Source organism: Marmota marmota, unplaced genomic scaffold (assembly GCF_001458135.2).
Source record: "Marmota marmota marmota unplaced genomic scaffold, marMar, whole genome shotgun sequence".
In the NCBI taxonomy this organism is placed as follows: domain Eukaryota; kingdom Metazoa; phylum Chordata; class Mammalia; order Rodentia; family Sciuridae; genus Marmota; species Marmota marmota.
Window position 1 is genome coordinate 42360768 of NW_026000026.1, and position 26100 is coordinate 42386867.

The 26100-nt window shown below is 38.9% G+C and overlaps 1 protein-coding gene and 1 non-coding gene across 2 annotated transcripts in view; both read right to left on the reverse strand.

Annotated features, from left to right (window-relative positions):
* Window positions 1–3623: 3623 nt before the first annotated feature.
* Window positions 3624–26100, reverse strand: part of Snx5 (sorting nexin 5) — a 22944-nt gene continuing 467 nt past the window's right edge. Inside the window, 13 exon segments of the mRNA XM_015483207.2 lie at window positions 3624–3818; window positions 5426–5511; window positions 7904–8063; window positions 9331–9417; window positions 9507–9546; window positions 10779–10854; window positions 10941–11046; window positions 12198–12293; window positions 13072–13195; window positions 14733–14854; window positions 15541–15651; window positions 16504–16608; window positions 26079–26099. Of these exon segments, the coding sequence (XP_015338693.1) occupies window positions 3768–3818; window positions 5426–5511; window positions 7904–8063; window positions 9331–9417; window positions 9507–9546; window positions 10779–10854; window positions 10941–11046; window positions 12198–12293; window positions 13072–13195; window positions 14733–14854; window positions 15541–15651; window positions 16504–16608; window positions 26079–26099 (1185 nt within the window). The 3' untranslated portion in view covers window positions 3624–3767.
* Window positions 21059–21296, reverse strand: LOC125619239. The gene has a single exon (XR_007350737.1). It is a non-coding gene; the product is annotated as a small nucleolar RNA SNORD17 (small nucleolar RNA).

Consider the following 26100-nt stretch of genomic DNA (forward strand, 5'->3'; position numbering starts at 1 on the left):
TCATGAGGCTGAGACAAAAGTATCTCAAGTCCAAAGCCAGCTCTAGAAACTTGGCAAAACCCTGTCACAAAATCAGTGGTTAAACACCCCTGGGTTCAATTCCTAGTACCCACCCCCCACCCAAAAAAGATTCAAGTCAACCAATCCTCCAATAAATAATCACTTTGGGAGTGCCATCTTAGCAGAGGACCCATGTGTTAGGGGGTAGGTGAATAGGAGAGTGCCTCCCTGGACCTTATAGTTCCAGCTGTCTAAAGTTCCACTGTACAAGGTTTTTGTACAGCTGTGGTCCTCCGCTTCCTTTTCAGGCACCTGACATGGCCAGGCTTTGGGCTCCTATTAACCCTCACTAGCTGCTAAACAGGCTATGTTCTCTTCCTGGAACAGAAAGGCTTCAGCCAGGGAGGTTTTCGTGGGTCACTGAGAACCTGAGGCCCAGAAGTCTGGGCAGACAAAATCCACAACTACTAGAGATCCCAGGTAGCAGGACACTCCTCTTCCTGGTACAATCAGCACCTGAGCAACAGGACATTGATCTGAGGAACTCTGCAGGAATGCTGGGTTCCCTCAGTTGCACCAAGGAGGGCCCACCTGCACCACCAGCCCTGGGCCTGTAACTGTGCTGGGTCTGGTCTGCCACCTACAGGTAGAAGATTGGTGGTGCAAGATGCTTACTTCACCTGAAAAGACCTTCAAAGTGGAGAAATCCCCCCTTTAGGGATGAGCCCAAGCATTACCTCAAATGAACTTCCAAAAACATTGAGCAAGGCAAATATGGAAGAAACATGAAGAGAGAAATGTGGAACAAGTATAGATGTGGAGAGGTGAGCTGCCTATTGCTTGTAGTGTTACCCCATACAGCATGGATCTCAATTTGTCTACAAAGTTTAGACCAATGTTGTTTTTTTCTATTGATCATTTTAAATTTTTTCTTTAGGAATAATGTATAATCTGAATTTGGGATCTGTATGTTCAGTGTGACCCCAGCAGATGAGATCCTTAGTACTAGACTTCCTTAGGTGGCCTATCTCCCAAACTATTCCCCATTCATTCCATTCCTTGCTTTTAGAATCCTTCTCGAAGGGTTCCATAAAAACTGTGCATAAAACCAGTATATGAGATTTCCTGAGGGATGACTAGCTAAATTTTTCAAGACAACCCTTAATCTAAAAGCACTCTAGCCAGGTGGCAAGGTGCACATTTATAATCAGGAGGCTTAGGCAGGAAAATCCTGAGTTGAAAGCCAGCCTCAGCAAATTAGTGAGGCCTAGTCTCCAAATAAAATACAAAACAGGACGGGGATGTGGCTCAGTGGTTAAGTGCCCTGGGTTCAATACCCAGTACCAAAAACAAATTTTTTTTAAAAAAGCACTTTAAAAAGATACACCAAAAGCTTTGCATCAGTTCAAACTCTACCCATTTCCCATAAGAAGCTCCTCAGTAGCTAGTTTCCCACACTGAATTACCCCTGCTGAGGCTGTGCAGAACCTGCTTGCCCAGATCTCAGCTCCAGCATTCCTGTATTTGACCCCAAAGGATACGATATACAGTCTGCATCTAGTCCCAGCCTTGCCTTCACGATTCAAGACACCGTGACCTCTCCTGCCAGTTCACTTACTTCCATAAGGACACTATTATTACAGCCTAATTCACTGCATATAATATTAACTGTAAGCTGACTGACATGGGTAGAAGAAAAAGGACTATATATAAACACCCCTGACCCACTTAGGCTCTCATTCATCGCCATCAAATTTGGGAAGTGTGAAGGAACATTATAGCAGCGTGGAAGGTACACACATCCAGAATCGTGAAACAAAGGCCGATTTAGAGACTAATGGTAGTTAAGGTAACTTGAGGGGCACCTAGTCTAAAATGCCAACTCCAGCTTGCACAAAATTCAGCTGGTTCACATGGGGAGGCTGCTTAAGCCACCATCCGACTTTTTTTTAAATCAAGTTTTATTTCATATTTGAATAACACAATTATTGTATAATCCCACTATCTTATAACCAGCAAAAGATCCAGTCTGAAGAAGTATAAGACCCCAAGCCCAGTAACCAGACAGCTCAGTAAACCAGGTCTGATCACATGGGTATACTCAGCAGCTATGGTCAAGGTCTGAGTACTAGCTCTGTACTGTCTGTCACCCATCCAAATACAGGACCTTGTGGTTGTGCTACTATGAACACTAATGGGAATGACAAAGAAGGAGGATAGAAGCTAGACTGGAGAAGTAACAGCTGAGCTTAAATTCATCCATTACATGAATCACACTTCCCAAATAAATACCAGAGGCAGTAGAGGACAGTGTGGCCAGCACATAACGACAGCCACCTGTACCTAGCTGGGAAGGCAAGACATCAACACCTGCTAAAATAGAAAAGTGCTCCCCGTGATATTCAAATGATCAGCTAAGTAACCCTTGTAGCAGCTACTGATTACACTACAATAGATACTAAAGATGCTGGGTAATAATATTTTACCTAATGTCAAAGTATCTTATTACAAAGGTAAAAATTAAGCTTTACAATAAAGAAAACCTGACAGACACAACAACCTTGGGTGCTTTGGAGTCATCGCCAATAAAAGATGACACAAACCCAAAGACACTAGTGTCAGATATGCCCCTGTCAAAAATACAAACCTGAATAAAAACAGGAACAAACAGACCAGGATTAAGAGACCTCCTAACTGGCCTAAAGTCCTCAAAAATTAAGATTAGATAGAAGGAAGGATCGCCTCAAAAATTCACTGAGACCCTGTCTCTAAATACAAAATAGGGGGCTGGGGATGTGGCTCAAGCAGTAGCGCGCTCGCTGGCATGCGTGCGGCCCGGGTTCGATCCTCAGCACCACATACAAACAAAGATGTTGTGTCCGCCGAAAACTAAAAAATAAATATTAAAAAATTATAAAAATAAATAAATACAAAATAGGGCTAGAGATGGCTCAGTGGTCAACCAGACAAGGCTTAGCTGCAAATGCATTTCATCTTTTTCACAGAAAAACTCCATAAGTAGTATGATTTATTTTATTGCATACTTTATAAAAAAACAAAAGCCCAAACACACATTCCCCCAACATCAGGGAAAGAGCTTACATTTTTCTTGTGTAGCCATCTTTAAAGCAGGCCATACTGTTTATTTCTATATATACCCCTACATACTTCTCTCCCCTCAAATATTTATATCCCAACTATAAAAATGGACTGCAAAGGGTTTTTAAAAAGATAAATGAGATCTTTTTTGCCCTTGTTATTATATAAACACTTTAGGTGACTCAAGAACATGAAAGTAATGAGGAAAAAAAAAAAAAAACCCTAATGAAGGAATGGAATGTTAGCTGTAACAAGTAGCTATTATCATTTGTTGAACTGGCACCTCCCTGACAGATCAGTCTGTCATGGGCACATGAATCGGGGTGACAAGACATGAGCCTGGTGATTGCTTCTACATATTTCCAGAAGGCACATGTCTTCCACACCCTTTCTTAAGTAACTGAAGACAAACTACAGGAGAATCCAGTATTTAGATTCTGCCCACTCTGAGGTATTAAACGCATAAGGAAAAAATTAGTTATATCCAAGTTGCATGCAATAAAAATATTTTTAAACCAACATGGTTAAGTGTTAAGATTTTTAGAAATCAAAATATTTATTCACATAATTTTAAACTAAAGTCAAAGTTAATCATATTCTATGGTAATGATTTAAGTGCAAGTGATGCAGTTTTCACATTTGTTTCCTTCAGAGAAAAGGCAGATAAATCAGTTGTTCTTGAATAAGTCAATGCAGCTCTGCAAGAGGGAGACATTGTTCTAGGGAAAAAACAAAACACAAGTAACATCAAAGTCAAAGTAGACCAAAAAAATCATTCTAGAATCTAAGAATTGTTAAATACTCAAGAATGAAACATAAATTCAACTGACATAGCATGTCTATAGAGATCTACAACTAGCCCAAGTGGGTTGGAATTTTTCTCCTCTAAATCCCAATTAAAGTGCACAAACTACTCACCACCCATTTCATGTGGAGAGTTTCCTCTCCCTTAAGAGAGTCTGTCTGGGACTACTGGTCACTACTCTAGCATCTCCCACCCTATCTGCTCCCAAATGCAACCATGCCTGTTCTGCTTTACAAGGCCTTAAAAAGACCAGATAAAGAGTTGCTTAAAAATTAGTCATTGATGCCGGGCACAGTGACCCACACCTATAATCCCAGTGGCTAGGGAGGCTGAAGTAGGAGGATCACCTCAAAAACTCAGTGAGACCCTGTCTCTAAATAAAAAAAGTCATTGGCAAGATTAAAAATTGCTTTGCGAAGTAATCCCAGTGACACAGGAGGCTGAGGTAGGAGGCTTGCAAGTTCAAAGCCAGCCCCTGTCTCAAAAAGGACTGGAGATGTAGCTCAGTGGTAGAGTATCACTGGGTTCAATATCTAGTACCACCCCAAAAACAACTTAAAAAAAAGTGCCCAGAACATGGCTGATTTATGCAAAATTATGCTTTAAACTCCAATGAAAAGTTAAAAAAAGAAAGCTGGACCCAATTAAGAAAAAAATGAGACTGGGAATGTGGCTCAGTGGTATGTACAAAGGCCTTGGTTGGATAAAAAGTAAGCACAAACTGAAGGCCAGTGACAGTTCCTTCCAAGGGAGGAATCCCTGTTATGGCCCTTAAGGTTGACAGGCTGACCTTGTCCACAGCAGTCTGAAGCAAAGTCCTTGGAATGGCCCAAGGAGATACCCTCAGGTACCAAAAACTCTCAAAAGACCCCAGTGTCCTCTCGCTTCTGTGCTAAGCTACAGACATATGCAACAGAAGATTGTCTTCCTTTCTAAACCAAGAAAGAGTACTGAAAGAAGCTTGGCAAACAAAAAGTTGTTTCTTCTGAAAGCCAACGAAATCCAAGATACTAAAGAGCTTACTGCTAAATTACTAGAGCAGGCGTGTCAGTGTGGCTCACAAGGCCTGTGAGGGGTAACCAAGGGAGCCTTACCAAGAATGCTCTTCTCAAAACTATTTCAAGGCCAGGCATTGTGGCACATGCCTGTAACCCCAGCAGCCTGGGAGACTGAGGCAGGGGGAACCACAAATTCAAAGCCAGCCTCAGCAAAAGCTAGATGCTAAGCAACTCAGTAAGACCCTGTCTCTAAATTAAAAAAAAAAAAAGGGGGGGTGTGGCTTAGTGGTGGAGTGCCCCTGAGTTCAATCCCTAGTACCACCCCCACCAGGCAAACTGTTTCAAGATAAGGATTTCTGATTTGCAGTAACAAAAATATTCTGATGGGTGGTTCCCATTTACTAAGTACCACATGGAATTAAAACCACATGGCAAACCTTATCTGCCTGATGACATTGGGGCAATGAACTGGGAAAGAGGGGTGGAACCTAAAATGTTATTGGTTTAATTTGAAAACACTTACTCTGGCATGCTTTATTTCCAGTTCAGACATCTCAATTAGGTTTTTTCTAAACGCTGCCACTCTCTTCCGTTTGAAATTTATAAGTTCTACAGGAAGAAAGAGTTAAAGTTTATCAAACCAAGAAATGTTAAATTTTCATATTCATGTAGCTTCCAAATATCATTATGATCAAACCACCATTATTTCCTCCTTCTTAAGCACTCTAACTGGGACATACACTAATTGTCTTCTTGTTACTGTGATCCTAAGCAGGCCACACACTACTCAATCACCAAGCACCACTGAAGAACTTGTGAGGAACTGCCTCACTCTTGCCCTCAAGATAGTGATGCTTGCAGAAAGGGTCTTATTGTGGGAGAAGTGAGTCAGGAGGATCCCTGGGTGAAAACTCTTCTCAAAATACAACAGTCAAAAGCTTCTTGAACTCTCACTGCAACTTTACTAACAATAGCCAAGACATGGAATCAATCGGTGCCCATCAATGGACAATAAATAAATTAAAAAAAAAAAAAAAATGAATTACAGACACAATTGAGTATTATTCAGCCTTAAAGAAAAAAATAAATAAAGCAAAATTCTAAACTGGTGGAGTACACCTGTAATCTTAGAGACTCAGAAGACTGACGCAGGAAGATTTCAAGTTAGATGACAGCCTGGGCAACTCAGCAAAATCCTGTTTCAAATAAAAGATAACAGGGTAGTATAGTGGTAAAGCATTTCTGGGTTCAATCCCCAGTTTAAAAATCAAACAAACAACAACAACAACAACAAAAACAGAATTTATTTTTTAAGAAAGAACAGGGCAGTAAAAAAGATACTTTGAAACAATCCAACACAGCCAGCAACATAAATATTTGCATGCAATTGCCAACTTGCAATAAAAGGCTCTTTGCCATACAATTAAAGCATGAGAAGCAAAGCACAGATATGCAGCAAAGCAAGATATTATACTCTACAAAATCTAGGCTTAGACATGCCAGGTAGTTACAAGCAGGTTGTTATCAGACCACTGTTATTATGAAGACATTTCCAGCACACATAAATGGCTCTACCACTGGCCAAAAGAAAACCAAAAAGTCCCGTGACAAATATGCTTTAAAATGAGATAGGGATGGGCATGGTGGCACGTGTCTGTAATCCCAGAAACTTAGGAGGCTGAGGCAGGAGGATCCCAAGCTCAAAGCCAGTCTCAGCAACTTATTAAGGCCCTAAGCAAGGCCCTGTCTTAAAAATAAAATGAAAAGGGTTAGGGAATGTGGCAGCTCAGTGGTTAAGACCCCCTGGGTTCAATCCCAGGATTTAAAAAAATAAATAAAATAACCTGTTCTGGAATGGGGTAAAGGCAAGAAAGAATGGAGTGGACACAGACTGGAATTGAGTCATCAGAATAGACTCATGATCCCTAAAACTTGCCTAGGTGTGCAATCACATGTATTCACCTACATCTCCCAATTCTGTCTCCTAAAGGGCCTAGATGCAAAGACACCCCAAACAATAAGTGCCCCAGCACACCCAGATCTTGGCTACTATTCCCTAAGAAAAAGAACCTTGGCTCCTTGAAAAATGGTCAAATCCAGGGTTGGAGTTAAATGTCTACATAGAACAACTAACTACTTTAAAAAAAAAAAGAGTGTGTAATGTGTCACAAAGACATGCTAGTTTCAAGATGTTCCCATTGGAAAAGTGTGGACACTCTGAGCACCAAAATAATTAAGGATAGTAACAAATTAAAAGAAAAGGAAGGGCTGGGGATGTAGCACAGTGGTAGAGGGCTTGGTTAGCATGCTCAAAAGCCTAAATTCAATCCCCAGCGTCCCACAAAGAATTAAGATGATATTTTAAAAGGGGTGGAGGGGCAGGGCTCTTGTTTGAAGTACGTAGGCAACTGCTAACCTGCAGATAAAATGCTAGAATTGAGGGAGGAGGCATCACCTAATTGCAACCATCAGAATAAATGCTGGTTAGGAAAGAATCATACACACTAAGCCCAGGGAAGTTTAGTGAAAAGCAGGACATGTATGTGATCTTCAGTTATCTCCCCTATAGTAGGTGATGGGGAATATTAAGTGCAGTGGAGAAAGTGGACACTTGACTAAGTAACCAAAATGAACACAACTGGAAAGAAGATGCACACAAACATTACAATCTATTTGTAAAAATCTTTTTACAAAGAGATATTTATAAAATAGTTAAAAGATATAAATATTGCAAACAACAAAAACTAAATAACCAAAAACTTCCTCATAAAGGAGACTAAGATCTAGGATAACTGGATAGGAAACCCAACAAAGTTTTTAGGACATTCATATGGACTAGGAACACCAGACATCCATGTTTATACCATGTGAAGGCAAGTGTTAGTGTCCAAGTGACATTAACATGGGACATGTGGGTATTACTGCACTTTTGAAAAACTTTTTCTCTCTGTAAGCTTTTCCAAATAAAACGTAAAATAAGTAAAGAATGTTCCTGCTCAACCTTCTTTTGCAGATTCAGAAAGCTGTTCAAATTTCTGGCAACATTCCTGTTGGTGTGCCTCAGCCAACTTGACATCTTTGCTTTTTAACCGGGCCTTATCCAGAGCTTTGTTTGAGTTCTCATAGTCAATGAGGGCTTTGGTGCGTCTGTATAAGAGATCCTGAGAAGAAAATTAACAGTTGTAACATAAAAATCTCCAGAGAACAAAACAGGAATAGCAAATAGCTTACACAATCTAGAATCTAATCTACCTTTATGCTTGTATCTACCCTCATAAGATTAGCAGGGGTATGCCACTCTTATATTTGAGTGCTTTCCCGGAATTCTTTATGTGTAAGGTTAAAACAGAACAAAACTCAACAGTGGGGCATGGTGATGCATGCCTAAATCCCAGCAACTCAGCAGGGGAAAAATCCCAGGATCCTGGTCAACCAAGACAATTCAGCAATATTTTGTTCCAAATTTAAAAGGGTAGGAATGTTGTTCACTGGTAGAGAGCCCCTGGATTCACCCCTGGGGCAGGGGTGGCGGGATGATGCAACAGAGTAAAAATAAGGATTATTTTCTAGTTGATTCAATAATTGAAAGCAATTAACAAAATTAAATGTTGTGTACTAAAACACATGCACAGTTGGTTGTGGTGGCACATGCCTAATTCCAGTACTTGGGAGGTTGAGGCAGGATCATCACAGGATTGAGGCCAGTCCCAGCAACTTAGTGAAATCCAGTCTCAAAAGAAAATAAAATTAGAACACTTGACTAGCAAAACATGAGGCACTTGGGTTCTACCTCTAGTATCACAAAACAAATACCAGCAAAATCTAATAATGACAACAACAAACCACATGTTACTGCTGGTGAGTCAGAGCAGAATACTGCAAGAATACAACTAAGCAACAAAGCAGTCTGGACCACACATAACCCTACACTGCAAATCCTGCTTCTGGAAATATATACTAGGGACTAACCTAATTTGAAATAATGATTCTTTGCAATCTTATAGCAAAGTAGAAGTCACCTCAACACCTAACATCTACAATTAGAATGCAAGTATTAAAAAAAAAAAATAATCAGTCACACAGTTCTTAAGTACTGCCAAAAACTATTGAAGCTCAGTGAAACTACTGTACCTAGTTTTGTAAGTTAGCTCTTAATTCCATGAAAATCTATAAAGCATTAAAAATGTCCAAATAAAAGAATAAGAAAAGGTATGCTCAGGTCAAGAGATTAGAGTTTATTCTGCATACTACTTATGGATCCAATGCCAAAAAAGGGCACATCACTTAAGAAGTCTGATAAAATTCCTATTTCCCTCCTAATATAAAGCAACTTTCCTTTTTACCAAAAAAGGAATAGCTCTAGCATTAGGTTTCTGGTCACAACAGGTAGTCTAGCACTGTGTTGGGTTTCCCGGTTCCTCATCTTACCTTTGCAGCCTCTATATTGAGCATGTAGTATCGGAGAAGCTCTGTCAGCTTTAAATCTTCATCTGATGAGACACGACCCTCCACTTTCTATTTAAAAAAGTAAAGGTCACCATCAAAGCAGTTATCTACAGATTACAAAATATATATTTTATTAAGACAGAAACAAAAATTCTTACCCTAAGTTTTTCAAACAGTTCAGCAACCTTCAATAAGTATCTGAAAATAAACACAGTTGTGGTTTAAGGTATTAAATAAATGATCTTATCAAAACTCAAGACATGAATGAGTACAATGTGCTTTGATTTTTAAAAGTAGTGTTCGTTCTCCTTCCAAATGACTATAAAACTGAGCACATTTTCAGTGCCACAGCCTACTGGCATTAGCCTCTCTTTCTTGCCCTTCAGTCACCTTGTCTTGTGTCCAGGATACTGTTATCAAAGGCCTATCCTATGTTCAAAGAAGGTCAGATTCTAATGAGCTTCCCCCAAGGGCATCATAAAGCAAAAATATGCTACCATCTCATCTTGGTTCTACTATTAGCATGACTTTCAACTTCAAGTTAGAGGTTGTATCACCTATTATACCAAGTAGAGATGTGTTAGGTTAAAGTCTTATACTCAAAATGCCCAGTACAGAGAAAAAGTGGAAAGCAAATGTAAAAGTCCAAGATCAGAATAGAGTCATTGAATTGTTCCCCAAACCAGCAAGAGCCAGGTGTGGTAGTGCTCGTCTATAATCCCAGCAACTGAAAAGAGGATGAGGCAGGAGGAATAATAAGTCTGAGACAAGTCCCAGCAACTTAGACGCCCAAGCAACTTTATAAAAACCTGTCTGAAAAATTTTTTTAAAGGGCAGAGGGGGTGGGGGAACGAAGATATACTGCTGGGGTTATAACTCAGTATTAAAGTGTCCCTGTTCAAACTATAGTGCAAAAGAAACAAACACCCCAAACAAGAAAAAGAAATCTCTTCAAAAGAAAGACCAGATAGACCGGCAAGAACCAGTTAACAAAGAAAACCAAGGCAAACTTCTCTCAAAGACAACCACAAAATTAAAATGAACAAAAAAGAAGTCATTTGGGCTGGGGTTGTGGAGTGCTTGCCTAGGATGCATGAGATCCTGGGTTCATCCTCAGCACACACAAAAATAAATAAAGGTATTGTGTCCAACTAAACTAAAAAAATATATTTTTTAAAAGAAGTCATTTAATGTGACAGAAATAAAGGCTCTACACCGTATCTATTTAACTACATACAGAAGAATCCAAAGTCTCCTATGATTCTCTTACTAGTGCCTTCCAAACACTTGAGTGCTGAACAGTGTAGTGTTCTTGATAAGTTTGTGTTCCAGGGAAGAACTGCCTGACAGTACTCTTTTATTCTTTAATTATATCACTCAGTAGTCTTCAATCAGGAAGTCAGGGAAATGCTTTCACAATAATAGCTTACTTTTTGATGACTGTGGGTTCTTCTAAAGCCAGGCTCTGCAAGGAGGCCGCAGTGTGAATATAGTCATCAGCAACATCTGGAGAGACAGTGCAATCCTTATTATATGAGCAGAGCAGGCACACTAGCAAAGCCAAAAGTGGCTAGTGGGTAAAAGATATTTACTTTTGTGAGATCTGGTCATTCTGTCAGCTTTAGCACAGGAATCCTTGATCCTGTTGTAATAGTTAATAAGGAAGTTCTTCTCTTGCTCAAAGAAGTCATCTACTTCCTAAAAGAAGAAGAAGAAAAAAAGAACTTTAGTATAAATTACAAGAATGTATTTTGTGACAAATTTCTAAGTAAAAAGTTTAACCTCGACAGATAAGAGGATTGCAAACTTAAAACACAGTGATAATACCCAGGACTAGCAATAATCAAGAAAATGTCGACAGAATCATTTTGAAGAACAATCTCTGGTAACCCAAGACCCAATGTTTTTATTACTATTGTAGCAGTTCTGCCAAGTCAGGTACTGCCACCCAGACTTGAATACTAGAATATGCATGTGGTTATTTTTTATTTAAATTTAGATGGCTTCAGTTTGAGAGGCCATACTGGTACACCTGGTAGGCACTGGCCAAAGATGCTAAATATCATTCAATGAATTGACTGGCACAGTGCTGAGATGTGTGGACTGTCCTAAGAGTTTCCAAATTCATGAAACTACCCTCCCTACTATGCACCTGTACTGTTTCCCACTTAACCCTTACCCTGGAAAGACAAAGTCAGATTCTGTTAGTAAATATTAAAGTATCTCAGTTTAAAAGGAGGGGAATGGCCTGAAGAGTAAAGAAATTTGAAATCACATCTATGAGGGTAATGAGAGACTTGTGCTTTAATTCTTATTTTCTAGAACAGCACTACCCAAAAGGAATTTCTGATGCTAACTTCTCTACTGGTATTGTGGGAAGAGTAAAATTAATTTTAATATTATACTTAACCGCATAACTAATGTAAAACATTAGTAAGACATTTTATTTTTTTCTTTGTAGTAAACTCTTAAATCCAGTATGTAAATAAAACAAAATCTATTTTTTTTCACCATGCCTACTAAGCTACATGTCAAGTGCTCACCTGCCACCTGTGGCTGGCGGCCACCATACTGGAGAAAGGCATGAAATACTGATCTTCTAGCTTATTTTCTTTTTAAAATTGAGTAATCTCTGTCCTTACAAAAGGAGAAAATACTCAAGTGTGGAAAGGTTCACGTCACTTCTCCTGAGAACAAGGTGTTTTGGAGAAATAAGCAAAAACTGAATTAAGTAAATGAAAATAGCCCATTCCTTAAAATTAGTACATTGTGGTATTATCTCATCCAAAGAAAGAGATGATCTATTCCGAAAAAGTTATGAATTTTCTTAAAAAGCTCAAGTCCCTTACCTTAACTCCAGAAAAAAGAACTTCATCAGCACTTTTCACCACACTTTTAAAGAAGCCACCAAACATTTCTTTGGTATTTTTCCGCCTAACACTTAGCTAAAAGAAAATTCCAAAACAGTTTGTTATATATTTTTTCTAGGCTCTCAAGTTAAAAATAACATTCCAAACAATACTAATACAGAAATATAGATATCTTTAGCTCTGCTTTACCAACTAAACTGAAAAACATAATAAATGGATAATGTTAAATCTAAGTCATCTCTTTCTAAAAGGATCACATATGTAGGAACCAAGTCTTTGAGGATTTTCTTGGCAGAATTACATTCTTTTCAATCTACATTGCTGATTAGGCTTTAAGCTTCAGAACTCTAAATCAGGGATTGTTTCATCAAGGGACAATAAATATAACATGTTAAAAAAAATACAAAAATAAGGACACGAGCACATCTCCTCTAACAGAAAGGGTAACCAAAAGAAATCAATGTGAATCAATTTAATTTCCTTCTAACAATCCCAAACTTAACAAAGAAAAAAACCAGTCTTTGGAAGATGAATAAAAAGCCAAAGCTTAGGCAGAGTCACAAAAATGACTTCTAAAATGGATTGGGGGGGGGGAGCATCCCCAAACATTTCCATTGTGTTTCTGTGATAAGTCATTTTTCAGAAAGTATAAATTTTTCTTTTCCAGTACTGAGCTACACTCCCAGTCATTTTTAAAGCTTAAGACAGGATCTTTCTAAGTTGCCAAGGCTGGGTTCAAACTTGCAATCCTGCCTCAGTCTGAGTAGCTAGGATTACAGGCATTTGCCATCATGCCTGGGTCATAATCATACATTTCAACTAAACCATGGAAATGTGAGTAAAATTGCCTTACATCCTGATCATATTCCAGGAAAACATGAAAGTTTCGATCTTTACTGAGAACAGGATGAGAAGAAAGCCGCTGAAGAAATACTTCATGAGAGGACACAGTCTTCTTAAAGACAGCGAGATATTCACTGAAAAGACAAATACATACACAATTCAGTTGGCATCACTCTACTACCTGATGGATATTATCATGTGCTGCTGGCCAACTATATATAATCTAGTGATCTGCTCATTTTTATTAAGTAAAATACTACAACTAGGCCAAAACAACATACCGGTTTGATTTGGTAGTTAATCAGTTGGCATTTTAGAATCTGGAATGAACCAATAGAGGAGGAAAGTGGTGCTTTTCTGCCTTCTGAGACTCCCAAAGCCTACATGTAATTACTTGAAATTTAGCAGCTACGTTGACATTTGTTGCTTTAAAAAGGATGAGACCCCTTTAGGCAGTCATGTACACAGCACAAATCCTTAATAAGGATTGGAATCAGCAGAAATTACAAAGCAGTGTTACCTCAATTAAGGCAGTCAAGATGTTAGGGTTTGGAAACTTGTGTTGAGTGCTTTATCCCCAGGGCTGGACTCACAGGCACTCCAAAGTGCAGTTATTCAGGTGTGAGCCCTGCCCTACGCAACATGGGCTTAAGACAGAGCATAAGAGTTGCTGAAAGGAGCACCTGAATTCCAACTTGCTGATGATGATAAAAGGAAAGGGTGAATGCTTTTGAGCCAAGATAAAGAAGTTCAAGAGTAGAGGAACAAGAAATTAAAAAAAAAAAAAAATCATCTATAAGTAACCAATTTAGCAAAGTGAAATACATAGTTGCACACACATATAATTCCATGGATTTGAGAAGATGAGATAAGACGATGGAAAGTTTGAGGCTAGCCTTGACATCTCAGTGAGACTCTGTCTCAAAAAATAAAAAGGGCCGGGTACATAGCTAAGTGCTAAAGCACTCAGGAGTTCAATCCCTAATACAAGGTGGGGGTGAGGAGAGCACAGTACCTTTACTCTAACCTTCCAGTACTTAAATGGTATGGTATGTGGTTTTAGAATTCATATTTGATTTGTTTTAAGGAGAGAAATAATAGTTGAAAAACATCTGCTATAAGTTTTTCAGTACTCAGTAATGCGAACCTATACCTATGATACAGAATAAAGAATACATTTTTGCTTTAAAATTACAACCAGATTAAAATATGCTGCCTATGTACCTGGCCTCTTTCAAACCATCAATATGGTTATTTAGAATGCTTTGTAACAGCATTTGTTACAACCTAGTTTCTTCTAATACTTCTTGTAACAAAACTTCAAGGGAGAAATTTTTATACATTTTAACACTTTGAAAATGTTGTTTATGAAGATTTAAAGGTCTACTTTCTTCCCTATGCCAGACCAGTATGCCCTAATAAAAGTATGGTTTATGTGGGAGAAAAAATGAACTTCAAGGAATAAAGGTCAGAAGTACAAAAACTGTACCCCACAAAACTATATTTACAAAATGTAGTTTTAGAAATCAACACCAGGCAATTAACAGCTATACTGTTTAAAAAGAACCCACCAGGTGTGGTGGTACACACCTACAAGTTCACAAGTTCAAAGCCAGCCTCAGCAACTTAGTGAAACCCAGTCTCAAAACTTTAAAAAGAAAATCCACTTACGCTTCCAGTTCTTGCTTCATCTTTGCAAACTCTTCTTTGGTCATAGACCCTTCACCTTCTCCCAGTTTCTGCATCTTTTCTCGAGGACCATCGAAATCTGGTTTTGTAGGAGCAGGGGGAATCTGCAACATAGTCAGGTAATACATGATGAGCATTTTGCCCGCCACATTCTAGTTAATGCCTCATTCAACTCTGGCCACCCAAGTGGGGCTATCTAAAGTCACTGGGTTTCACCCAAACCTTAAATCTTTTGACCCCAGAGTATGTTCCCCACAGTTGGGCATTCTGACATAAATATTTGTTCAGTTTATAGAGAACTAGCAGCTTAAAATTAGCTTAAAATTAAGATAATCAATGACAAAAATGATTAAGCAAAAGCAAATTTTTCAACCTCTAAGGACAATCAAAAGATCCTAATTTTAAATGAAGGGAAGACCCCTGAACAGAAGTTCCCACAACCAAAAATTAATTCTCAAAAGGTGACAATGGCCTCCTTACTCTGGGAACTATAACAATACTGAAGTATCCTAGAAATCAACTTACTAATGCCCAAAAATGATGCCAGAGAAAAGGTAGATAGGACTTGAATCATTAAACTTGTTTACCTACTTATAATGTATATACTATATTCTGTGTATGCTTCTCTCACAGCACTATTCACAGTTAAAGACTATACCAATCTGGAGTTAGCAAATATTCTAATAGGCAGATAAAAATCAAGAGTTTTCACAACCCATTATAAAACGTTGGTGAAATCTAATACCAAGGTAGCATAACTTAATTACTTGGTATGCTAAAACATACTCACAATAAGCCCAGCATAGTCTGTGGTTTCAATAAGCGTATCATGTAGCCACACGAAGTCTTCATGTTGCCTTGTAACAGAAAACTCTGGGCTCTGAAAAGTGGGCAGTGTAGTCTGTAAAGAGGAAGAAGTTAATTGCTAACCATCACCTGATAATGTGGTTTGGGTTTCCTGGGCTGCACTATGGGAAAATTCTGCATAATACAACATCATGATAAAGAAGTAGCAGTATATGATCTCCAACTACCACTTAGCCACAGCTAAGACTCAATCTGATCTTTAAGGAAGACTTTTCACAAAACTACACTTTTTGGAAGTTTGCCAAAGGTATCAAATCAAAGAGAAAAATATCTACTAGTAAAAGAAAAAGTTCCAGGAAGTTAAACAACCCTACTTCCATCTTAAAAAAAGAAAAAAAGGAACTTATCCCAGTTATGACCAAAAAATATCAATCATCATCATCATCATCATCTTTTTAAAAAAGTCTTAGCTACTAGGGTGGTGGAAATTATCCGTGGCTTCCTCTGAACTCCTGTGAATGCTAATTTTATCTACTATGATCAAGTCAACTCAAGTAGAGAAATCAGGTTACCCATCTTGACACTTCCCCTGAAGTATACCTGAGGTATACGAAGAATACCACAAAGAAAAAAGGGCCTTCCAAACTTAAGATTTAAAGCCAGACACTACCTTCAGATGCAAATAAAACCAAAGGTGCAAGGTTTGAATTATATAAATAGGCAGCACCCAGCTACATCACTTTGTCATTGTGGCTTCACCATAGCAGAAGGATGCTGAAGCAACAGCACTTGCTAACAGCAAGCTATACATATGAGAGAGGTTCATACTTTGCAGTTGGTACACAGCAAACAGTAACCATTGTAGTTAATGGAATCAGTCTTCTCACATCCGAACAAGGCTATAACCTAGCACTGTTAGTATTACCAAAGCCATTTTGTCACTTACCTTGGTGTGCACTGTAAACTTGACCTTATCTCTCTCACTGAGTGCATCAGGTATGTCAATCTGAAGTGAGGGATCAACATTCAGGTCCACAGACACAGACCTCAGCTGAAACACATTTTTTTTTTGAGTATTAATTTCATCCCTAAAAAGTATTCTTGATATAGATCATTTAGAACAAAGTCAGTTTTGATATTTGAAATTACAGGGAAACCTGCTCTTTAAGTCCAATCCATGTATCCAAAGCATTCCTATAAACTGAACAAAGCAATTAACTGTATGATTCTAATATTATGTACATGAGATTGCATTTCTTATGACGGTATGCTAACTAGATGAGGATGAAATCTTGAGTTCTTATGTAAATGTTAATGACAACATTCAAAAAGCATTATTATTAAATAATTTGTAGTTGTAAATGGACAGCATGCCTTTGTTTATTTTTATGTGGTGCAAAGGATCAAACCCAGTGCTTCATACATGCTAGGTAGGTGCTGTGCCACTGAGCTACAGACCCAGACCCTCAAGAAGCATTATTAGCTGGGCACAGTGGTACAAAACTCCCAGCAGTTGGGGATGGGGCGGGCCAAGAAAGGAGGAGTTCAAAGCCAGTCTCAGCAACTTAGTGGAACCCTAAGCAACTTAGTGAGACTGTCTCAAAAAAAAAAAAAAAGGACTGGGGATGAGGCTCAGCGGTTAAGCACCCCTGAGTTGAATCCCCAGTAGCTTTATTGACTGTAAAGACTATATAGCATAAGGATCCAAAAGACTAGCAAAAGAAAAAAAAAATAGTACAAACACTAAAACTGAGTTACTAGTAAAAAGCAGTTAAATAGTTTTATTACTAAATTTAAATCAAGTTAAATTCTTTAATTCTTTTTTTTTTTTGGAGAGGGGGGACCAGGGATTGAACTCAGGGGCACTCAACCACTGAGCCACTTCCTCTGCCCTATTTTGTATTTTATTTAAAAACAGGGTCTCACTAAGTTGCTTAGCATCTCACTTTTACTAAGACTGGCTTTTGAACTGGCTTTGTAGGTGTGCAGCAATGCACCCAAACAATTCTTTAATTCTTAAAGCTCAAAAGTATCTCCTTTCCCATTCCTCAATGTAACTAATGCTAAAGTCATAAAATTCTAGAAAATGTTCAGTGAAGTCTGAGGTGTTTCCCTTTTAATTCTTGTCTTCAAAGTACAAACTTAAAGTCTAGGAACTGATGAACTTAAATAAGAAACCTGGCCCAATCAGCTATAAAAAGACTACATTCGTTAAAAATATATAATTAGGGTATGGTAAAATGCTTGCCTACCATGCATGAAGTCCTGGGTTTGATTCCCAGTACCAAACAAACCATAAATATAATTACTTCTCTCTCCCCTATCTTAGAAGTTGTAAGTACTTCTCTTTTCTGTAAGCATGGTGACAAAGAAAAGGTTTCAAATTGTAAAAAACAAACCAGAGGTAGCGCTATAAAGATGGTTTTGAAGGGCTGGGGATGTGGCTCTGTGGCTAAGCAACCTGGGTTCAATCCCAGGTACCACAAAAAAAAATATCAAAAACCCAGAAAATGGCAACCAAGTAACCAAGCAGGATATGCTTCTCATATCATCACTAGAAGGAATTCAAACAAAAAATACCAACAACTTGACATGATAGTCTTAACCACCAAATAAGCAGGTCTGTATGTGGGCCTTAAATAATGATCTGAAACAGAATACTGACAAAATTCCCAGGGGAAGGAGGACATCACCAACTGTCTCACACTGTAGCAAACAATCCTCCAGATGAAGCATACATCATCATGGAATAAAAAATTGTAAATGTACTGGGGATGTCGCTCACCGACAGAATTCTTGCTTATCAAGTATGAGGCCCTGGGTTCAATCCTCAGCACTGGGGGAAAAAAATAACTGTGAAATGGTTAGAGCTTCTAAGTCAGCATTCCTTCTTACACTTGATTAACAAAACCAACACCCTTCAGACCCATGCCCCAGTACTTGCTACATAAATTGTTAGACTCAGGGGTTTTTACCCACCTCTACCCCTTATCTTGATTAAACCACCCAGAGTACTACTTCTCATATGGTGAGGCCAATATTGTGAACATCTGACTTGACCCACATATTAAATGACTTAAACAGATGTTAAAATACCTAGAATTTACATAGACATTTACATTCAGCAAGGTAAGGAAGGCTTCAGAACCAGGTTCAACCTTGGACATTAGGGACAGGGAAAATGGCTCAATGCCAGACATTTGACATGTAGAGTTTCATTTCTCTCTCAGACCCCTTATCATTGAGAGAATCAAATTTCAAATACCTACACCCAAACAATGGAATTGAGTTTTAAACTGACTCTTCTAGATTTCCCTATAAACCACTGCATCACACATGCAACCTCTCTACCAGATCCATTTTTCAATAAGAGATACAGCCAGGCACAGTGGTACATGCCTATAATCCCAGAAGCTCAGGAGGCTGAGGCAGGGGGATCAAGAGTTCAAAGCCAGCCTCAGCAACTCAGTGAGACCCTGTCTCACTGAGTAAAATACAAAATAGGGGGTAGGGATGTGAGTGGTTAAGTTCCCCTGAGTTCAATCCTCAGTATGAGGGGGAAAAAAAGGGGAGGCTGAAATATATCTCAGTGGTAAAGTACTTCTGGTTTCAATCCCCAGTATTAAAACCAACAGACTACAAGCACCTTCCTCAAGGCCAACAAGGGGTAAAGAAGCATTGCTTTGTTTAGAAACAAACCTTGAACCATTTTTAAGAAATCTGAATGCTTTTGGTAAGAGCCAGGCACTTTCCTGAAGGGAGAAAAACTGTTAGTGACTCCCCTGTGCATTTTCCTCCACTTGTCAATCAGGCACTGGTGGTAGGACAACCCGGCAGATCTTTGGGACCTTCACTTTTGGTTCAAATCTCTCTTGTGACTCATTCTGGCTCAAGACTGACTTAATGCCATCAGCAAAGCTCCCTCTTCAAAAGATCTAAAGGATCACAGATGGCAAAGGGTACCTTCATGACAAAAGGGCAAAGTTCCAAAATTCAAAACCCACAGGAGAAACAAAAACACATGAAATGATAAACACCAGGATGTTATGCTGCTCGCAAATTCTGATTTAGACTATTGCCATATAGCCAAAATGAAACTCCATAAACAGGGATATGCCAGAGTGGGAGCTAGTGAATAAAAGCTATTTTAATCTAATCAGTTTTGTACACCATGTTACAAAGTTGTATGTCAGTCCCAATATTCCCCTATGTATCTGAATATTACAAATAAACTACTACAGAGAAAACACTATTTGTTTTGTATAAGTGTACAAGGAACTGAGAGGGGAAAGATGCCTTCTGGATCAGATTTTCATTTTTTTCCCACAGTAAGAAAAAGCAAGGCATATTTCAGCTGGCAAGGCACTAATTAATACCTTCCTTTCTAATACTCATTAGTATGAAATAAAATGCAAAAACATTCTACCATAGATTGGGGAGATTTGAGGCAGGAGGATTTCAAGTTCGAGGTCAGCCACAGGAACTTAAGAGACCTTGTCTCAAAAAGACTGGGGATGTAACTCAGTGGGAAAGTACCCCTGGGATCAATACCCAATATAGAAAAAAGAAAAACTTGTCCAAATACTCCAGATTTATACTATTTTCTGCAAACATTTGAGATCCGTCTCACACATGCTTATAAAACATTAATTTGTTACTGTTTTAACTCACAAGAAGAAAGTGCTCTAAGAAATACCATAGCCTTCCCTACACCTCCTTCATGGTTTAAGTGTATTAAAAGGCAAAAATGATTCAAAGCATTGGTATTCTGAATTGTTACTGTTTTCTCCTACCCTAAAAATAACTAAGATTTGGGGCTGGAGTTGTAGCTCAGTGGTAGAGCTCTTTCCTCGCACACGTGAGGCACTGGGTTCAATCCTCAGCACCACATAAAAAAATACATAAACAAAATAAGTTTTTGTGTTCATCTACAACTAAAAATATTTTTTAAAAAACAAATAACTAAAATTTAATCTCCACTGTAGCACTGGTACATAAAACAACTGAATCAATTATAACCACTATACTAATTCTCTCTGCCTTTATGGGTAATTCGCTCTTTCTCCCCCCTGATTGAGGCCTATAACCATATATCTATCCTCAAAAATAAGAAAACTGGCTGGAATTGTAGCTCAGTGGTACAGCACTTGCCTCACATCTGAGGGGCACCAAGTTCAACTCTCAGCACCATATATAAATAAGTGAATAAAATAAAGGTCTATCAACAACTAAATGTGTATAATTTTTTTTTAAAGAGAACTTAGGACTTCTAGATCTCAGGCTACTAATAACATGAAAATTACTTAGGCACAGGCTTAACAAAAACCTAGAAGGGGGCTGGGGATGTGGCTCAAGCGGTAGCGCGCTCGCCTGGCATGCGTGCGGCCCGGGTTCGATCCTCAGCACCACATACCAACAAAGATGTTGTGTCCGCCGAGAACTAAAAATAAATAAATAAATAAATTTTAAAAAAAAAAAAAAACCTGGAAGGGCTGCAGCAAGTGATCAGATTTGCACCACTCATCTTGGTGAGATAGGACCCAGAGGGACCCATCCCTGCTGACATCAACCACTCTTACCAGTAGGCTACCAACACACAAGCAATCTGCAATAGAACATTGCAGACTGCAGGGCATTTGGAAGCTACATAGCACCAAAGTTCCTAGAACAGGAACTGAGGCTTGGAAGAAGGTCAATGCAGCACACTCAGCGAATGGATAAACCGAATCATCATTTCACAAGGCTGCAGTCCATTCAGTAGTCAAATCTGAACATAGAAACAGAAAAGAGATTCCACTGAATTGCTTTAAGTTCATATCTAGAAATCCATCTAATTAGTTGCTATCTGGACTATCTTCAAATGAGTTCACAAAGCAAAAAGGGTTGGGTGAACCATATGATCTGCAAGTATCTCTTGGCACAAAAATCCTACTGGGAAACAACCACAACACTGCAAGAGAAAAAGCTACCATAGTTGAAAAAAAATATTTCTTTCATTCAGAGCTAAAGCCCTTCACCTCCACCCAAAATTTGCATATTTATGATTTGCCTTTGGGGTTTTCCTTAAAAAGCTCAACAAATGCCAGTGCAAAGTGATGCATGCCTATAATTCCAGCAATTCCAGAGAATGAGGCAAGAGGACTGCAAGCCTAGCAACTTCATGAGAACCTATCTCAAAATAAAGAGCTGGGCACGGTGGTACACACCTGTAATCTCACTGCCCAGAAGAAGACTGAGGTAGGAGGACCTCAAGTTCAAAGCCAGCCTCAGCAACTCAGCAAAACCCCATGTCCAAATACACACATAAAAAAAAAGCAATCAAGCAAAAGGGAATGTAGCTCAGTAGAGCACTCTGGATTCAATCCCTAGTACCAAAAATCAAATTAAAAAAAAAAAAAAAAAAAAAAACACCAAAGCCCATGTCCCTCTTTTAGAATTAAGACAGCTATCTTAGGAGTAACGTATCACCTGATCAGAAATAGGTTGGAGGCTGAGAGAGTGCTTTTTTTGAAAAGCTACATCAGAGAAACTTCTTTTTTTTGGTGCAGGGGAACAAACCCAGGAATGCTAGGCAAGTGCTCTACCAGTCAACCACATCCCCAACCCAGAGACTTTAATTATTATGGTACTTAAATAAGTTTACCACATTCATGACACATGATGTCCTACAGCCATCTTCTTTTCCTGTTTCAAAAAGAAAAAGCAGAACTTACAAAGTTCTGAAAGTCTTCTAAAAATATGGGTATCAAGTTTACAAGTTTCCTTAAATACTAACTTTTGCTGCATACTTCTTTGACCACTGGCTATTTGAGATATTCAGATTTCTAATCTATATACTGTTCTTAATTTGCTCAAGCAACAAAGCCCTGGTAGTAAAGATAGCAAGCAAAATTAAATAAACAGTAGAATTTAAAATCATCTCACCACAGCACATTACTCAGTGAGCTTCAATTTTTGCCCACAGAGCTTTTACAGGTGTTATGGCACAAGAACCCAAGGTTTAAATGTCCAAACCCAGGACTTCATTCACAAACATAACATATACAAAGCTGCCCCTTTATAACCTTTAAGTGCCCCCAGAACCTGCTGAAGACAACCATTTAACATTTTTTAACAAAGTTCTTCAATGTTAGTGGAAAAGCTACCAAAGATATCAAATCAATTATCTAAGTTTTATGTTACTTCCTTACACAATCATAAACTTGCATCAAACTAGCCAACTAAGATTAACATCTATAAAACAACTTTACTCCAGCCATTAGCACATCATTTTAGAGTCAGTTTAAACAGAGATTTTCAATCAAGGGTGAATCTACTGGGCCTCAAAAGACATTTGACAAAGACTACAGATATTTCTGACTATCAGAATGAAGGAGAGGAGGCTGCTGTTACCTAGGAGAGGCTGATAATGTTGTTCAACAACCTACTATGTATGTACAAGACAAGTTCCCAAAACAAAATGTCAACAGTGCTCAAGTTGGAAAAAAATCCTGGCTTAAAGTAAACTTCTAGATTAGATGTTGTCACTTACTAGGTCTTACCAAATGAGAATTCAGATCTCAGAAAAAAGTCAAATCTAGAAAATTCTCAAATAACCTCTTGGTCATTTCTTCCTGTAACCAAAAAATAGGAGATCATCATAAATTGTCAAAATAGTATTCACAAATGGGGACCTTAAGACACTGTGTGCAAGTTACTGATCCAGAACTAGGGCGTGGGCAGCTTTGATAAGTCATACTTCCTGGAAAAAATAGTCATGAGTGTAGCAAAAAACATTAGACCACAAAAATTGGTAAATTTGGACTTATAAAGCTGGTCAAAATTCAGGAATGGCCCTGCAGGACATTTCTCCATCCTAGTTTAAGGGCCCTCACCCCTAAAAGTTTCCAAATCAAGACCAGCTTTCAATCTTAGACAGCTTTTCCTTTCCAAATGTTCAGCTTAATTCAGTCCACTCACAATAAAGGAGAGAAATCTGAAGCTTTTCAGAACCAAAGAGACTCTATCACCCACAAAAAAATGCTGTTAAATGTTAACATTTGCCCTTACACTAATGGGAAAGACCAAATTAACCATGCAACTTTTCCCCTGAACTCTGATTTCTGAGGAACAAGCAAACACATTAGGCATAAGGATATTACAAATACTGGAGTGTTCAGCTACCAGACACAGCTCAATACTTTTAGTTTTGCTCACTTTGCCAAAATGAGTATGTACTAGCATTCAAAATCCTCAATAATCAATTTTACCCTCTACTTTTGTTTTAACCCCATAGGGTGGTAGGGTCTATGCAAATCCATGAATTCCACCCTTGTGGAAATTGCAAACTAAAGCAAATAACATCTAAACATTAAGCTAACATGTAAATGTTTCTGTGTGATGCAGGCACATACACCTGTAATTCCAGCATATTGGGAAGCTGAGGCAGGAGGATTTTAAGTTTTAGGCCTGACTGGGCAAGTCAGCAAGACTCTGGTCTCAAAATCTAAAAAAAGAACTAAGTAGGGATGTACCTCAGTGATAAAGCAACCCTAGACTCAATTCCAAGTACCATCCCCCTCCCCAAATATTTCAGTTGACTAACAAACTATAAAACTTTTTTTTTTTTGGTGGTGGTGCGGGTTGCACCAGGGACTAAACCCAGGGGTACTTGGCCACTGAGCTACATTACCCAGCAGTATTTTATTTAGAGACAGGGTCTCACTGGGTTGCTTAATGCCTCCCCTTGCTGAGACTGGCTTTGAAATAGTGATCCTCCTGTTTCAGCCTCTGGAACAGCTGGTGTGCCACCGTGCCAGGCTAAAACTGTTTTTTTAATCAAGATTTTACCCAAGACTCCCCATTAGATAAATTGTAAAACTATCTAGACCTGATCCACCACAGCACAATACTAGTTATCAGCACAGATCAGGCAGCAAAATGAAGGGTAATTGATTTCTGTAACTTTGTCAGAAGGATCCCAGGGACACCAAAGCCAGTCTCACCAACTTAGTGTGACCCTGTCTTAAAAGTAAAAAGGTAGCTCAGTGGTAAAGAACCCATAGTTTCCAAAAAAATATCTTCGCTACTGATAGATCAAGTTCCTGGAACTACTAAAACCAAGAGGCAGTTGATAGTGTTCATAACCCTCTTCCAATTTTGATGGAGGATCAGGGTGGTGGGGAAGTCATTTTAAAAACCAATTTAAATAAATAAGGTGAGCTAAAGAAATCAAATCTTTTTTGTTGTTGCTGTTTTGGGACAAGGTCTGGCTAGGTTGCTGAGGCTGGCTTTGAATTTCAAATCCTCCTGCCTCAGCCTCCTGAGCTGCTATGATTCAAGCGCCCCTAGTTCCAATCCCTGGTACCCCCCACCAAAGAAAATAAGAAAAACAAATGGCTATAAAAACTTCTATCCAAAATCTACATTTTGAAGAGAAAAATAACCAGAATACTCAAACTAACTTCAAGTTCTCACTTTGACTTAAATGAACCTCTTTCAACTTAAAAAAATCAAGCCCCTCTGGTGTACAAAGCTCTGTTTCAATAACTAATACAATGGCGCCCTTGTTCCAACAGTCCAGTTGCTCAGCCTGCAACTTCGGTATTTACTTACTAGAAGAATACTTTCTCCAAAGATGCCTGTGAGTTCCAAAGAGCTGTTTTTAACATGGATCCAAAATTCTTAAATTTGAGAGCGCCTAATTGTTTTATATTTCCTTTTTAAAATTTTCTGTCAAGAAAACTACATGATGATTCTGCATTTAAGATAGCGGCTCCGAACAATTCAAACTTAAAGGACCAATAAAGAGTGGAGACTCACCTCTAAATCTTTAATTGGCTATAGTAACCTCAGTTTATGGCATTTGCAATCTTTTGGACTTCAAGAAACGCGCCTGGGGCTTACATAAATACACAGAATTTAAAAATAAAAGCGCAGCTCAGTAAACATTTCAGACCTACTAAAAATTACACAACTCCCACGAGGACGCATTTAGCGTTTACGAAGTTGCAAGGAACATGCTACAGATTTGAATTTCCCCAGTTGTTTGGGCCAAAAAGACCCTTTTCTTAAAGTGGGTTGGGAGAGGCGCCAGTTTGGAGACTACAAACCACTGACTTTTGTTTCATAATGAGTAAATTTCACGTCCACCTTCCAGTCACCAATGGAAACCAACGGAAGTTTTATGAACTTCTAATATTAAAACACATTCTGGGGTTTTCGAGAATCAGTCAAGGAGACTGGCCAAGAGACTACTCAGTATCGGTATCAGGCAGTAGAGGAGTGGTTCCTAAGTAAGGTCCTTCCAGCATGCGTGGTCCTCGCCCCAATGGGAGAATCGGGGGTCACTGGGATGACCCCGGGCAGTCTTCAGATGGAACAGAGCAGAAAAGGGGCACCAGATCTCGCAGGTGTTACGGTACTGGGGGGGAGGGTTGGGGTCCAAGAGCAGCCAGGCCCCTGGGAGAGGGTGGAGAAAGGAACAAGGCTCCGGGAGGTCGACTGGGCCTCCCGTCCTGGAGACTGAGGGGAGGACCTCACCTTGTTACGGTCCTCCTCCTGC